Here is a 14476-nt window from a genome sequence, read left to right as displayed (position 1 = left end):
GTCCCCAGAGCCACGCACTGCACCCCTGGCACCCCAGCCCGTGAGCGATGCCCGTGCGGGTGTCACCGCCGTGCAGAAGCCGGTCGTGCTGCATCGGGCGCCTCTCTGCAGTCCCGGCTCATCCCCAAAATGCAGTCATTATTTCTTTCCCCTCTCTCAGCTGAGGATGACAAGCTGCTGACGGAGCCTCTCAGCCACCCAGACTTCTTCAGCGTGAATGAGCTCTTCACCCTGAAAGATCTCTTTGATGCTCGGGTACACCTGGGCCACAAAAAGGGATGTCGGCACAGGTGAGTGATGCTGTTTTGTGATCCAGCTCATGTTGACATCAGGAATGCTTCCCTAGACCACATTTGCTGGATTGGTCTGAGCCTGGAACTGCCCACACAGGGCAGGTTACAGGGATCCCCCTGATGTGAGACTGGGGCACACACTGGGTGTGAGGGCTCTCTGCAGAGAGCACCTCTGGTATCAGCCAGGAGCTGGAGCATGGGATGGTGCAGAAGCACTCGATGCCTGCACACCCCATCCCCGTGTCCCCTGTGTCGCACTCCCATTGTCCCCGCAGGTTCATGGAGCCCTACATCTTCGGCTGCCGCCTGGGTCAGGACATCATCGACCTGGATCAGACCATGCAGCACCTGCAGCTGGCCCTCAACTTCACAGCCCACGTCGCCTACCGCGGGGGCATCATCCTGTTCGTCAGCCGCAAGCGCCAGTTCTGCCACCTGGTCGAGAGCACAGCACGGGCCTGCGGGGAGTACGCGCACACCCGCTACTGGCAGGGAGGGCTCCTCACCAACGCCTCCATCCAGTTTGGCCCCGGTGTCCGCCTGCCCGACCTCCTCGTGTTCCTCAGCACCCTCAACAACGTCTTCGAGCCGCATGTGGCCATCCGGGATGCGGCCAAGATGAACATCCCCACCGTGGGGGTGGTGGACACAAACTGCAACCCGTGTTTGATCACCTACCCCATTCCCGGGAATGATGACACCCCCGCAGCCGTGGAGCTCTACTGCAAACTCTTCAGGATGACCATCATCCGTGCCAAGGACAAGAGGCGGCAGAGCGAGGCCATCGAGGAGCTGCGGAGCAAAGCCAAGGGCAATTAGAGCCCTAGGGATGCGCTCAGTGCCTCACTGATGGGTGTCCTGCTCCACTTCCATGGGACTGGCTCTGCATCCAGAGCACCGGCTTTTGGCAGAGCTGGCTGGCTGGGGAGGGGACCCCCCAGCCCTGTGTACAGTGATCCGGCAGTGGTCACAGCCATGGAGGGTCTCTAGCTCCAAAAATTGTCCAGAGCAACGTAAGGGAAAATGGAGCCAGGCCAGACCCTGCTCCTGTCCTCAGGTTTGTCACTGTTGCAGGGAGGTGCCGCTGTCCTGTGGCTTTCCTGTGTTTGTGATCTCATCTGAAGCCACTTGTATCTTGCACCTCTTCTTAGCAAATAAAGGGATTTATCCCCGTGCTCCTTTTTGGGTTTTTGCCTTGTGGAATGGGATGGGGAGTCTGGCCAGGGCAGTCAAGGCGATGGGAGGGAACGGGATGAAGGATGTCCCCAAGCTGGGGACACTGCACGGTGGCTGCTGCAGGGTAGAAGGGTCCTCAGTGGGGGTCGGAGGGTCCCTACTTGGTCCAGTGACACACTGGGAGCCCAACCTTTGCCACTGCAGGAAGCGGGGGATTCTAGGAGCAGCTGAGAAAAGGGATACCCATACTCCAGCACGCCTCGTGTTTCCGTGGGAGGCCCCAGGGTAGCCCAGGGCAGGGGTCCGTGCCCCATCCCGTGTCCCTATCCCGTGTCCCCGTCCCGTGTCCCGTCCCGTGTCCCCATCCCATGTCCCATCCCATGTCCCATCCCGTGTCCCCATCCCGTGTCCCCACCCCGTGTCCCCATCCCGTGTCCCATCCCCTGTCCCATCCCGTGTCCCCATCCCGTGTCTCATCCCGTGTCCCATCCCGTGTCCCGTGTCCCTATCCCGTGTCCCCATCCCGTGTCTCATCCCGTGTCCCATCCCGTGTCCCGTGTCCCTATCCCGTGTCCCCATCCCGTGTCTCATCCCGTGTCCCATCCCGTGTCCCGTGTCCCTATCCCGTGTCCCCATCCCGTGTCTCATCCCGTGTCCCATCCCGTGTCCCGTGTCCCTATCCCGTGTCCCCATCCCGTGTCTCATCCCGTGTCCCATCCCGTGTCCCGTGTCCCTATCCCGTGTCCCCATCCCGTGTCTCATCCCGTGTCCCATCCCGTGTCCCGTGTCCCTATCCCGTGTCCCCATCCCGTGTCTCATCCCGTGTCCCATCCCGTGTCCCGTGTCCCTATCCCGTGTCCCCATCCCGTGTCTCATCCCGTGTCCCATCCCGTGTCCCGTGTCCCTATCCCGTGTCCCCGTCCCGTGTCCCGTCCCGTGTTCCCATCCCATGTCCCATCCCCTGTCCCATCCCGTGTCCCATCCCGTGTCCCCAGCCCCGTCCGTTCCCCGCTTTGGGTCCTCCCGCCCGGCAGGGGGCGCTCGTGGGAGGAAATGCGCCGCGCATGCGCTGCCGTCCTCTCCCTATATAAGCGGGAGGCGGGGGCAGCATTGCCCTTTCGGCGGGCGCGGGGTGGCGGGAGCGGAGCTCCGGCCGTTCCTCAGCGGGGCCGGGACCGGGACCTGGACCAGCTTTGGCCTCTCCCAGTGTCCTCACGGGGAGCCCTGGGTTCTTCAGGCGCAGGAAACCGGTGCTGGTTGAGGCGGCTCCACAGCTGCGCCTTCTCGCGCCATATTATGGTGAGGCTCCCTCCGGGCCGCTTCTCTCCGGCCCCGGCGCTGAGCGGCTGCGGCGGGAGGACCCGAGTGAGGTGAGGCTCCGAGTACGGCCCTTCCCCCTCAGCCACGCGGCCGGAACCGGCCCGGAGAGGCCCCCGGGGCTCTGGAGGCTCCGGAGGCTCCAGGCCTTGCCACGTGCGCTGTAAATCTGGCGTATCATGGAATGCACTAGGAGAATAATGCCCATATATACATATACATACATACACGCACATTAAAAGTGTATCTTTTAATAGATATATTTTGTATATATAGTTGTAATATAGAGCATAAATAGCTGTATATGTTTTAATATACCCCACTGAAGAAGGGAAGAAAATTTAGGGCTTTCAGGTTTTCAGGAAAATGTTTTCAAAGATTTCAGTAGCTAAAATGAATCTTTAGTAGATATTCTTTTTTTAATTGTTGTAATTCTCTGGTTTTCAAGTAAATGCTGCGTTTCAGAAAAAAAAAAAAAAAAGGTTGTTAGGCGATTGTTAACAGCATTTTTCTTTTATTTTTCTCTCTTCAGCCTGGCAGTGGACAAAAAAATGAAGTGACCACGATGGGGTGACTTCAGAAATGAAGGGTGATCCTTCTCAAAAAGGCTGCCCAAGCAAGCTTCAACCACGTTTTTAACTGTAAGTGGTGTGTTATGTTTAACATCTCCACGTGCACCATACACCTTTGTGGCATTGCCTTCTGAGCAGGTGATAAAATCTTGTAATTAAAAATAGCACAGAATCACGGAATGGTTTGGGTTGGAAAGGAACATGGGCAGAAACACCTTACACTATCCCAGGTTGCTCAGAGCTGCATCCAACCTGGCTTTGAGCACTTCTAGGGATGGACATCCACTCATAATTACATTTTTTTCAGTCTTTATGGGTTATTTCCCCCCCCCCCCAGCCTGCCACTGGCGTTGCAGAGATGGCTGCTGTGGCATCTTTGTGTCAAGAGAGTGGCAAGAGAGACACAGGCTATGTTCTACGCTCGTTTGTTCTGCACCCCGTGAGCACTCAGAGTGATTGATAGCCTGACATCGTTCATTAATCAGCTGCTTCATAGGAGACTGGGGAAAAACTGACTCTGAGATCTGGATGTAACAATGGGAAGTTCTGCTTGATCTGTGCAGCAGAGGTGGCGCGTGGGTTTCTGATCATTTAGCCTTGAGAATCAGATCCTGTGGGTACCACTTGTGTGACAGAAGAATGCCTTGAAGTGATTTGTAAAGCCCCGTGGCAGCGCGGTGACAACACTGGGAGTCACCAACCTTAATCTTACCAGAAAATAAAAATACTCCTGTGCTGTTAGTTTATTTCTTTTAAATCCCTGTTGCTAGTGAAACAGTAACCGTGTAACCAGGCTTTGGGGTGTGGTTAAACCCTGTCCATGTATTTCCCTCTTTTCCAGAGGCAGCCCTGAGCCGTGGCAGAGCCGGAGGTGCCCCAGACCGAGGTGAGCTGCAGTGCTGGAAGTTGCCCAGCCCCTGCCCCAGCTCGTGTTGCAGGCGTGGCTGCAGTGCCGCGTTTGTGTCATTCGGTGGCAGACAGCAACAGGCGATGTCTTCCCTGGTGCTCTGAGCCCTGTGAGCTCTCAGGATTGCTCAACAACCTGACACTGATTGATTTTCCTGTTCCCTTGCCTTTAGTGGGGAATGGTGAAGGGTAGACAGGATGCAGCAGCTGACACTGTCCTTCAGTTCTTCTCTTAATCAGGGACACCTCCCACTACCCCAGGTTGCTCCAAGCTCTGTCCAGCCTGGCCTTGGACACTTCCAGGAGTGGGGCAGCCACAGCTTCTCTGGGAAATCCATCCCAGCCCCTCACCACCCTCACAGGGAAGGATTTCAATATCTCATCTGAACTTCCAGTGTAAACAATTCCCCCTTGTCCTGTCACTACATGCTCTTGTGAGGGATGTCACATTCTGGTATTCTTCATTCCAATAATCCTGACTCCCTGGAGAGAGGAGTTGCTTGGTGTTCTTTCCACACTCCCCTCTCTCCAGAGAATCAGCAGAGGGTGGAGCACAATTCCTTTGAAGAGCAGTTGAAATGGTGCCAGTTTTAACTGCAGCAGGGTGTTCCTTCACTTCACAAGGACAAATACAAGTGTCAGCTCTACTCCTGAATTCTATTTTTACCCTCAACAATCCTTCATGGCCTGTGAGAGATCCTTAATTGCTGCCTTTGAAAGGGCACCTCGGCTTGTGCAGGGTTCAGGAATTGCACCTGGCAGTGGAGGAGGAGGGGGGGGAAACAGGCACTGAAATTGTTGTTTCCAAAATACGGATGGGGTTAGAAACAGCTGGGTGTGGGTTTAGCATATGGAAGAAATTACACCCTGTTCCCAACATGGATAAAACACTTCCAACATCTTGATTTCCAAGAGTTGGAGCAGAAGGTGCAATCAGCAATCTCCTGAAATGCAGCTTTGTAATCAGGTTTGGCTTTTGGGGGGAGAAAGACACAGACCAAGCGAAACCAACTCAATAAAAAAACCAACCCAAACTGAAGATATTTTTCCTTCTTGCAGTGACTTGAGAGCAGGACAGCTCAGGAACGTGCCTCAAATATTGAAGGTGGGTGTTTTGTTATTTCTTCATGTGGTACCAAAGCAGTGAGGGGGAAGAAATCAAGTCAAAAATTAATGCTAAAACCTGACATTTTATTAAAGTCCTTCTAAACTGACTTCAGTGCAGCAGTGAGTGCCTGGCCGTGTTTTCCAAGGCAAGATGTCACTTCCTCCTGTATGGTGGTGTGACTGGTAAAACAGGCTAAAAGCAAACACGGAATTTATTGAGCACAATGTGAGTTTTTAGTTGGATTCTGCTGTGGTTTTGTGCTGGCACAATGGCAAAGGAAGCTCCAGGTGAGCTTGTAGGAATACAGGTGTCCCTGTATCCAAATCGTGCTGTGTGTCACTGTCCCTTCTTGGGGGACACCAGGATGGTGAGAGCAGCTCTGGGCACGCAGAGATTGCGACCCTGAGGCTTTGCAGTGAGTAACTGGCAGTGCTGAATGGGAAACCTCATTAAATGGCCATTATAGGGCCAAAGGTGCCTCAGTGGTGCTGCCTGCAAAGTGAACCCTTTAATTGGCAAAAGTCACTGGCTTTGGGAAAGAATGCTAATAAGGTTGTGGGGATGTGGTTATGCTTGAAGATCTGGCTCTTTTACTTAAATTTCTTGACTTCTTTTAACCCTGCAGTCCGTGTTTGGGGTTTTTCATCAGGCTTTCCTCACACCGAGGGTCCTGCATGGGCACAGAGTGCTAATGAGTGTCTCTTCAGAACTCCCCTGTGTGAGGCACAGCAGAACCACAAACATTTTCCTGATGGCATTTCCTGTAACTGCCATTCCCCAGGCAGCACTCCTGGGCCATGGATATTGCTTTACTGGCACTCAGCTGTGGAAAACCAGGAGTGTTTTTGCATGAAAGTGGTTTCGAGAGAAATTCAAAATCTCTCTGCACGCAGCACAGCCCTTCATCATCAAGGACTGGTTTATGTCATGGATTTAAAGGCTGGAATAAGCCCAGATGGGTTTTTTTCCCTGTACTATTAATAGCTTGGCTCTGCACCGAGGTTGGCAAGCTCACCTTGGATTTTTAGGGAGTGAAGGAATAACCCAGAGCAGGCTCCAGCTATCCTGCTCTTAAATTATCCCTTTCCTAAACTCCCCCAGCCAGATATTTTTCCAAAACCTTTCTGATGTCATGGCAAAGAGCTTCTCCTAAATTTGTGCCATGTCCTTCTGTCCCTGCTGTGGGTCTGAACCACCCAGGTTTGCAGGCAGGGAGTGTTCCTGTGGCTCTGGACTGAAGGAAATCCCTCTCTAGAAGTTTCCTTATGAATCCTGGTAACAGAGCCTTTAAAATGTGGTTTCATTTTATGAAACTTTATTTCCTCTGGGATGTGAAAAATCTTGGGACAATACCAAGACAAGGAGGGCAGCAGAGTCTGGATGGCAGGGGTTAATTAGCTCATTAGTACTGACATTACTGCTCCCTTTTCCTGCCTGTTTTTCAACTTTTCTGACATCCTGGGCCTTTTTTTAATTTGCAGATCATGCCTTGAGTTGCAGAATGTCTGACAAACGTGGCAACTGAAAACTGGCTGGCAGCATCCACGTCTGATGGTTTGGTTCTAAAACTTGATCATCTGTGTTTTCTCTACATGGTTAAGAAGGATTTAAATTAAAAAAAAAAACTAAATAAAGATGCCACCTACAAGACTGAAAGGTTTATGCTGCGTATTTGTAGTAATGCTATTTTTTAACCATTCTAGGATTTAAGACTTAACATTTGTGGATCCGAGAATTTAGGATTGTTTTAAAGCCATTAAAGGTTTTGCCTCCATCCCCTTGAGCACAAAGCTCTGCTGCAGAAGCAGCAGCAGCATCCAGTGAGATCAGATTGTCAGTCTTGGAGTATCCTGGCTTTTTTTTTCCAGCTCCTGTGGGGAATGTGGAGGAATTTGAGTGTAAAACAGCTTTGCCTTTACTCATTTCTCTCCTGTATCCCGGTGTGGTTTGTAGACTGCACTCGCTTTGTGCTTTTTATTAGTGATGAGTAGAATTCCTATGAGTCAGCAGCGATTCCTGGGAGTGTCCAGGGCCACGGGGGTGTGGATTAATGAGGTGGTGATGGAACAATTGTTGTCACAAGTGTCTTTATTTCAATTAAGCTGTCAGGGCCAGGTCTGTCAGCTACAGCGGCCGCCTCTTCATCATAGATGTTTACAGAAGTTCTGATTTAGGAGGAAAGGGTTTTCCTTCACTTCCCAGGTGCTTTAACACTGCTTTGAGGGAAGGGAGCAGCAGGGATTTAGTGGGAGTAAACAAGGAAGGGTGAAAAATGGCTTTTCTGACGCCCTGAGGAGGGGATTTTGGCAGGGGCATTGAATTCCTTTGCTACTGGCAGGAGGAAATGCATTTGTCAGGGGAGCTGGTTGCCATGGGGATGCAGGACAATGGATGAGGAGCTGGGGTGGCTGCCTGGAGCTGCTTTACTGAATTCCAGTGAATTCCAGCCCTGGCTTTCCCTCCCATGCAGGTGTAGCTGCACCTGCACACAGGACCTTGGCAGTGCCTTTGCCCGGTCCAGGCTGAGGAACCTTCAAACACAGAATCCTTAGGAGTGCTCAACTTTCCAATTCCATTTCAGAGGCAGCTCCTCAGCAGGGAGTGAGCTCCGGTGGCTCTGCTGAATACAGAGCACTCCTGACACCAAAACATCCCCGGTGAGAGATGATGAGGATCCTTATCACCAGAAGGAAATCCTGATCTTTCTCCCCAAAGGGCTCCTAAACTCGCAGCCCTGGTGCTGCACTGTCAGGTGTATTTTTATTTTGTGATTGCACATCAGCTGCATGCTCTCTCCCCTAAGGAATTGTTGGCAGGAGAAGCAGCACGTGCTCCAGCAGCAGGGAAACAGCTGTGCTGGGAACAGAGCAACCTGGGGGAGTTCATCCAGCTTTTCCTCCCTACCCAGAGTTGTGGGATTGCTATAACTGAGCATTTAAAAGAAATGGCTATAGTTGGAGTCCCGGGAGTACAGACACAGCCAAAAAAAAATAAAATGTCTGGAGACCTGCTAAAAGCTTTGCCTGGAAATTCATTTTAATAATGAGAGAAGCACTGGATTATTCTGTTATTAACCTTCAACCTCTGCAGGGCAAGCCCAGCTTAGTTTCTGGAGAATTAAACGAGGAGGTTGGCTTATCCCTGCTCTGAGTGTGGTGGGCAGTGACACCCGGAGCACATGAAGGGGTCAGAACTGTTCGTGTTTAGCCCTTTGCCTTTAAGCCATCCTTGGCGTCGGACGCGTGAGGGAATGGCTTGTGCTGCCAATTGCAGGCTGGGGGCAGGAGCAGCTGGGGGGAGCCTCACACAAGCCATGGCATCACTGTCACGGTCAGGCACTTAAAAATGGAACCAAAGAATTCTCCGCGGTGCAACAGACAGCTTATCTGCTTCCTGTGTGACAGCTGGATCTGACGGCAGATGACTCAAACACTTAAGGAGAGACTTTTGAATGGGGAAATCTACCTTTTCCTCCTTGTTAGATCACAAACAAGCTGGTACTTAACAGGCTGCTGTTTGGCTATTGATGTACGGGGCGTGATTCACGTAAAAGCTGTTTATTTACATCAGAGACGTTCCTCAAAAGGAGATGTGACAAGTACAGCATGAATGATTCATTCCCATCGCTTTGCACAGCTTTCCTGTTCATCAAGGAACAGTTAGATGCATCCAGCTGGGCTCTGCTTCCTTATCCCTTTCCGTGTCTTCTCCCTCCCCCAAGCCTGCTCAGCCCGGCGCCATGTCCCAGCTCTGCTCTGCCGACCCATCCCTGATCCTGCTGGGTGGTGGAAGTCATGATGCTTGGTTTCCATGAAGGAGAAGGGGCTGCAGCTCTGCTGAACTCCCTGTGCAGGGTGTGTTTTTCCTGGGGGGGAGAGGATGGACAAACAGGCCTTCAGCCCTCGGACCTCACTCCAAGCTCACAGATCGGAAACTCCAGGGCCATGCTTCCCCCATTAGGAATATTTGGTGTTGGAAATCTTCTTCCAGAGCAAGGTCTTGAGGTTGTTGAGCACGAGGGAGTGGTGCACTTCCATCTGGCTGGCCAGGCCGCTGAGGGTCATGCAAGTTCGGAGCTGCTTCTGCAGCTCTTCCTTCAGCTCCAGGGGAGCTCCGTAGAGCAGATAGTCCTGCAGCAGCGCGCACACCTTGGCCAGGTTGGGCTGCACCATGTCACTCTTGCACTGCTTCAGGAGCTTGTCACACGTGGCCGTGCAGTCCCGCCCGTAGGTGCAGTCCCCGTTCTGCTCACAGTGCCGGCCCTTGAGGAAGCCTCTGATTGTCATCTCCGTCGCCACCTTCCTCAGGTTGACCATTTTGAAGTCGTACTTGTCATTGTAGCCCACGTTCCTGAGGCTGCTCTCGCAGATGTAGAAGTTCCCGTAGGTGCCGTGGAAGATTTCCTCCACGAACTCCAGGAGGCCGATGGCGATCTTGGCGCGCCGGGGCCAGGCTGGCGCAAACCACTGGTGGATAAGCTGGTGGACGATGGAAGGCAGCAGGGACTGCAGGAAAGGGGGGACATCCAGCCCGTAGAGGGAGGTGTGCGGGATCTTCTCGGTGACATAAAGGTCCCCACAGTGCCCCAGCAGTTTGGCCGTGTGCTCCTTCTCATGCAAGGAGAACATGAGGAGGAACTCGTTGAGCTGAAGCAGTGCCCAGATGGATTTGGCCTCTGCCAGGGACACCTTCCCGTCCCAGTTCACGTCTGCCATGGTGATGATCCGGCTCACCAGAGCGGGGAGAGACGGCTGATCCCCCAACTTGGACTGCAAACAGGACAAGAAGAGGCATCAGACCCTCACAGCTCCCCATGTTTGGGTGTCACATCACAAAACTGAACCAGGGGAGCAAAGAACTGAGCTGGGGAGAGGAGGAAATGGTGACCACGCTGCAGAAAATCCAGTACCATAGCATGGACAGATCCAGCTCCAGCAGAATTTTACCAGCCTCAGGGCTGCTGTGGCCCCTCCTGCCAGAGCTGCCACCCCACCACTGCTGCAGAAGCCCCAACAGGAGTAACTACCAGGGCCACCAAATCAGCTCTGCCCAGCAGATACCACCCACAGCCGTGGCACAGCGGCCTCCAGGGATGCTGCTACTGAAATCTCACAAAAAAAGAATTCCTGGGAGAGAATGGAGGTTTTTCTCCACTAATCCAGTGCATGGCACAGAGCCCTGCCTGGCACCCAGCAGTGGGTGGAGGGCACAGGCAGGAGGAGTTCTTGTTTGAAGGGAAGGAAAAACACAATTGGTGCTTCTGATGCCACAGGACCCTGCACTGACCTTCAGGAAGTTGAGGAGCATTTCCTTGAACTCGTCCATCGAGGTTCCCCGTGTGGGTTTGTCGAAGAGCACCACGTCCCTCCTGGGCACAGAGTCCGGGCGGCTGTCGGCCCTCAGGGCGTCCCCGATGCCACATTTGATGATCACCTCCCTGTCCCTCCAGAGCCCTCTGTAAACCTGGAGCACAGGGAGGGGGACAGCGATGGAGGGAGCTGGGTTCTGGTTTAGGTTGGGCTGAGGGGGAGAGCTGCAGGGTTTGATGGGGGTGCCCATCCCCTGCCGTGGTGGGGGGCACAGACCTACCTGCTGGCTGGGGGAGGAGGAGAGGCAGTGCTGGAACAGGAGGCTGCGCTCCTCACACAGGTCCTTGCACGTGGAGCCAGAAATGATCCCTTTCTTGTACTGGTCACACTGGGGAGGGCAAGGAGAGAAAGGAGCTCAGCGGGGGCAGATTTCTACTGGCCCTTAGGGATGGCTCAGTGCCCTGGGCATGGTGGGGTTGGCATGGCAGGGACCCCCTGTGCTGCTGGAGGGACGTCAGGGATTTGTTCCTGGATGCTGCTGCTGTAAATCCAGGGATTTGGGAGAGCTCCAAGGGCTGGAGGAGAGAGCAGCATGGAGCTGGGTGAGGATGAGGGTGCATAGGCTCAGGCTGCCCAGCAGAGCAGCAGTCCCTGCTCTGAACCAGGCTGGCCCCAGTCCAGGGGGTGGCAGGGACAGGGACAGACGATGGCTCTGACCCGCAGCTGGGCTGGAGCTGGAGACGTCCCTGGGCAGGAGAGGCTGCAGCTCCTCAGCGAGGGGACGGCAGCCTCAGGGCTGGGAGCAGGAGCTGCAGACATTCGCTGCATCTTTTCCCTTTTTCTTTTCTGCTGTGGATGGGAATTAACCCTTGGAGCTGCTCACAGGGGACACGGCCAGACACGGCGTCTGGAAGCCCCAGCTCCGAGCAGGAATTAGCGCCCAAGACCCCGCGGTCGGAGTCAGGCAGAAAATCAAATTAAACGATCGTCGCTGTTGTTATGGCAATTCCTGCCTCCCTTCTCTGCTGAGGGATTGATCAACGAGGCTCGTTCTGACAGAGCCCAGCTCCCCCTCCTCGCCTGGGCTGGGCTCAGACCTGCTCCCATGCCAGGGGCACGCACAGCGGTCCCGGGGACGTCGCGCTGGCATGCCGTGGGGAACATGGAACATGCACCCCACTGCAAACCCCGAACAGGGGCAAAGCACACCACGCCAAGCTGCCACAAGGAGCTCTGGTGCTTTCTGTAGGACTCACCAGCAGTCACAGAGAGGTACCATGGACTGACTGCTCCCGTTTTCCCTCCTGCTCTGCAGAGCCTGGGGGATCTGATGTGATGCTGTCCCTGCCCACAGATCCTGCTCCCTGCCCTGACATTCCAGCTCCATCTGCACAGACACGGATCTGCCCTCGTCTGCCCTGGCTGCGTCCCTCTGACATCTCATTCAATTGTTTCACCGCCGCCCTGGCAGGGTAAGGTCACCCCTCCCACTCCGAGTTCCGTGCGATGTCGGGGACGGCGCCAGGGCAGCAGCTGCCAGGAGGGCTCCTCATCCCAGCTTTGGGGCTTGGAGGATGGAAATGGGGCTCCCCCAGCCCGGCTCACCCAGCACCCCAAACAGGAGCCACGGGGCTGTGCTGCCACTCACGATGATCATCCGGCAGACGTGGCCGCGGCACAGCTCGGAGTAGGACGAGTAGTGCATGTAGGCCACCCAGCTGCCCACGAAGATGCCCAGCCACACCACCAGCAGGTACTTCACCTTGACGCCCGGGAGGCGGCCCTGCAAGGGAAAGGAAACGCTTTTGAAACCCTTTTGGAAGGGCAGGGCTCTGCCCAGGGCAGCGGCAGCTGGCCAAGGACGGCTTCTGCCACACAAACCGACCTGAGCGCTGGGGAAACCTTCAGCCTTTTTTATATATATTCATCAGTCTCTTACGCAACTCCTGCTGCAAGTAGGTCACTTAAAATTCCCTAAAAGCAGGGGGATTACAGGGCTGGGCTGCAAGGAGCTGGATGCTGAGCATCCCCGGGAGCTGCGGCCACATCCTCCCGCTCTCCTCCCCTGTGCAAGCCCAGGGTACCCCAGTGGGGCTGCAAGAGCTCTGCTCCTGTTTGGGGAGACCCCTCTCAGCAGAACCCCCCCTTACAAAGCCCCACGGGCAGGGGAAGCCCCCAACAGCAGCTCCTGCGAGGGAGCAGGTGAGTAACAAACCTGGGAGCTCCCGGGTGATGCTCTGTGCAAACAGCTCCGAGGCTCTCAGCAGGATTTTGCTTTGTTGGCTTTGTTTCTTCCCCCTGACCCTGCCACAGCAGCGCTGCTGCCATCTGGCCTCCCGCAAGAGAGGCTGCTCACCTGGCTCGTGTAACATGGAGCAGATCCCGGCAGTTCCAAAGGGCAGGGATTGAATCCCTGCATTAAACAAACCATTCCATCCCATTTCTATAGATTATTCTACAGATCCCTTGGCCTTTGACCACATCCAAACCGTCCCCTCTCCTCACAGCGGTGAGACCACAGCATGCTGCTGGGATAGGGCTGGATCTGAGTGGGTGCAGCGCCTTTAAAACCTGCCAGGGATCCTCGCTTGAGTCTTGTAGCCCACACCCACTCCCACCCCCAAAACTCCTCCTCAGCCCCTCTCCAGGAGCTGTCAGGGCTCTGGGAGCCACAGGAATGGGCAGGTGAGGGTGAGAGCAGGCAGGTCTGCCTTGAGATTGTGGCATTTCTCCGTTAATTGGAAACCCCGAAGTGTGAAGCGGGCCAGGGTGCCTGGTTTGCCTGTCGAGCAATGGCACTGCTAATTAACGTGAAATTAAATTAAAGAGAAGCCAAGCACGGCCAGGACTTGGCAAAATGTGGGTGGCTGAGAACCAGCTCATGGCCCTGAAGTCAGACACATTGAGATCCTGAGATCCCCCCCAGCAATGCAGCCCCACAAAACTGCCCAGGGTGGGTGCGTGAGGCCCCCTGGCCTCAGCAAAGGGGCTCTTCCAGGGAATTCCCACTAGGGATATGTCTTGGAAAACCTTGGAAAAGCCAAAATGTCACTTTTTGCTTATGCTGACTTAGAATCCATCATGTTCCTGTGGCAGGAGGGGGTCAGGACTGTGGCCTGAGCATGGCAGGGGGAGCACTGGCTTCATCATCCCCTAAATGGTGGAAAGAAACGTGGGAGTGGGGGATGCATTTCAATGAGAGGTTCCCCCGAGCTTTGCTTGGATTTTGGATTTTCAGGGTTCCTCCAACGCCTCAGTCTCAAGGCACAGGGGTTTCTCTCCCCATTGCCTTCCCTGCAGCAAAGGGTGTTACCCTGTGAGAGTTGCTCTGTTTAGTTTAAGGGTGACTCTGGAGGAACTGGAAGTGACTTTGGGCTGGAGCCGACTTCAAAGGCAAAATGGATGCAGCATCACAAAATCCTGCTCCATCCCTGCGGCTCCCCTGGGAACACGGGGGTTGTCTCACAGCAGTCCCAGCTCTGCACCCACCTCCTGCCAGCACCCTTTGCCCACCGGGTACCCCTCCCATGTCCCCTCATCCCCTCTGGGATAACCCCTCTGCTCCAGAATCTTTGCCAGAGTCAGGGTTTCTCATCCCACGGCTGCAGAGAAAACACCCAGTCCAGCATCTCTGACATCCCTGGCCCCAGAATCCCTGGAGCTCTGAGGCAGGTGCCCTGCCCCTCTGCAGTTCAGGGATGGGAAGAGGAGGGAAAATAAAGAAAGAAAGAAAGAAAGAGAAGGAAGGAGCCATCCCTGCCCTGCTGCATCGGCGGCTTCACCCAGCGCTGCGGG

General features: G+C 54.5%; 3 protein-coding genes and 1 long non-coding RNA gene across 4 annotated transcripts in view; 2 read left to right on the top strand and 2 right to left on the bottom strand.

Annotated features, from left to right (window-relative positions):
- The window catches only part of CUNH9orf116 (chromosome unknown C9orf116 homolog), a 1301-nt gene extending 1207 nt beyond the window's left edge, over window positions 1-94 (bottom strand). The window contains exon 1 of the mRNA XM_017745403.1: window positions 33-94. Coding sequence (XP_017600892.1) covers window positions 33-94 — 62 coding nt within the window. The remainder of the gene's footprint in view (window positions 1-32) is intronic.
- Window positions 11-1468, top strand: MRPS2 (mitochondrial ribosomal protein S2). The gene is made up of 2 exons (XM_017745669.1): window positions 11-290; window positions 569-1468. Exons 1-2 carry the CDS (start codon window positions 130-132, stop codon window positions 1110-1112), a joined length of 705 nt encoding a protein of 234 aa, XP_017601158.1. The 5' UTR covers window positions 11-129; the 3' UTR covers window positions 1113-1468.
- A 1111-nt stretch (window positions 1469-2579) lies between these two features.
- LOC108449472 lies at window positions 2580-7032 on the top strand. The gene is made up of 5 exons (XR_001865627.1): window positions 2580-2839; window positions 3319-3427; window positions 4200-4244; window positions 5324-5369; window positions 6854-7032. It is a non-coding gene; the product is annotated as an uncharacterized LOC108449472 (long non-coding RNA).
- A 1351-nt stretch (window positions 7033-8383) lies between these two features.
- On the bottom strand, window positions 8384-12605 carry FAM69B (family with sequence similarity 69 member B; the record flags this gene model as incomplete). Its single annotated transcript, XM_017745402.1, has 4 exons — window positions 8384-10141; window positions 10659-10835; window positions 10962-11069; window positions 12330-12605. Coding segments are annotated over 4 exons (1374 nt in total), but the record flags the coding sequence as incomplete, so codon positions are not given.
- Window positions 12606-14476: the final 1871 nt, after the last annotated feature.

This window comes from Corvus brachyrhynchos, unplaced genomic scaffold (genome assembly GCF_000691975.1).
Source record: "Corvus brachyrhynchos isolate BGI_N302 unplaced genomic scaffold, ASM69197v1 scaffold59, whole genome shotgun sequence".
NCBI lineage: Eukaryota > Metazoa > Chordata > Aves > Passeriformes > Corvidae > Corvus > Corvus brachyrhynchos.
This window is presented reverse-complemented; position numbering and strand designations above follow the sequence as displayed.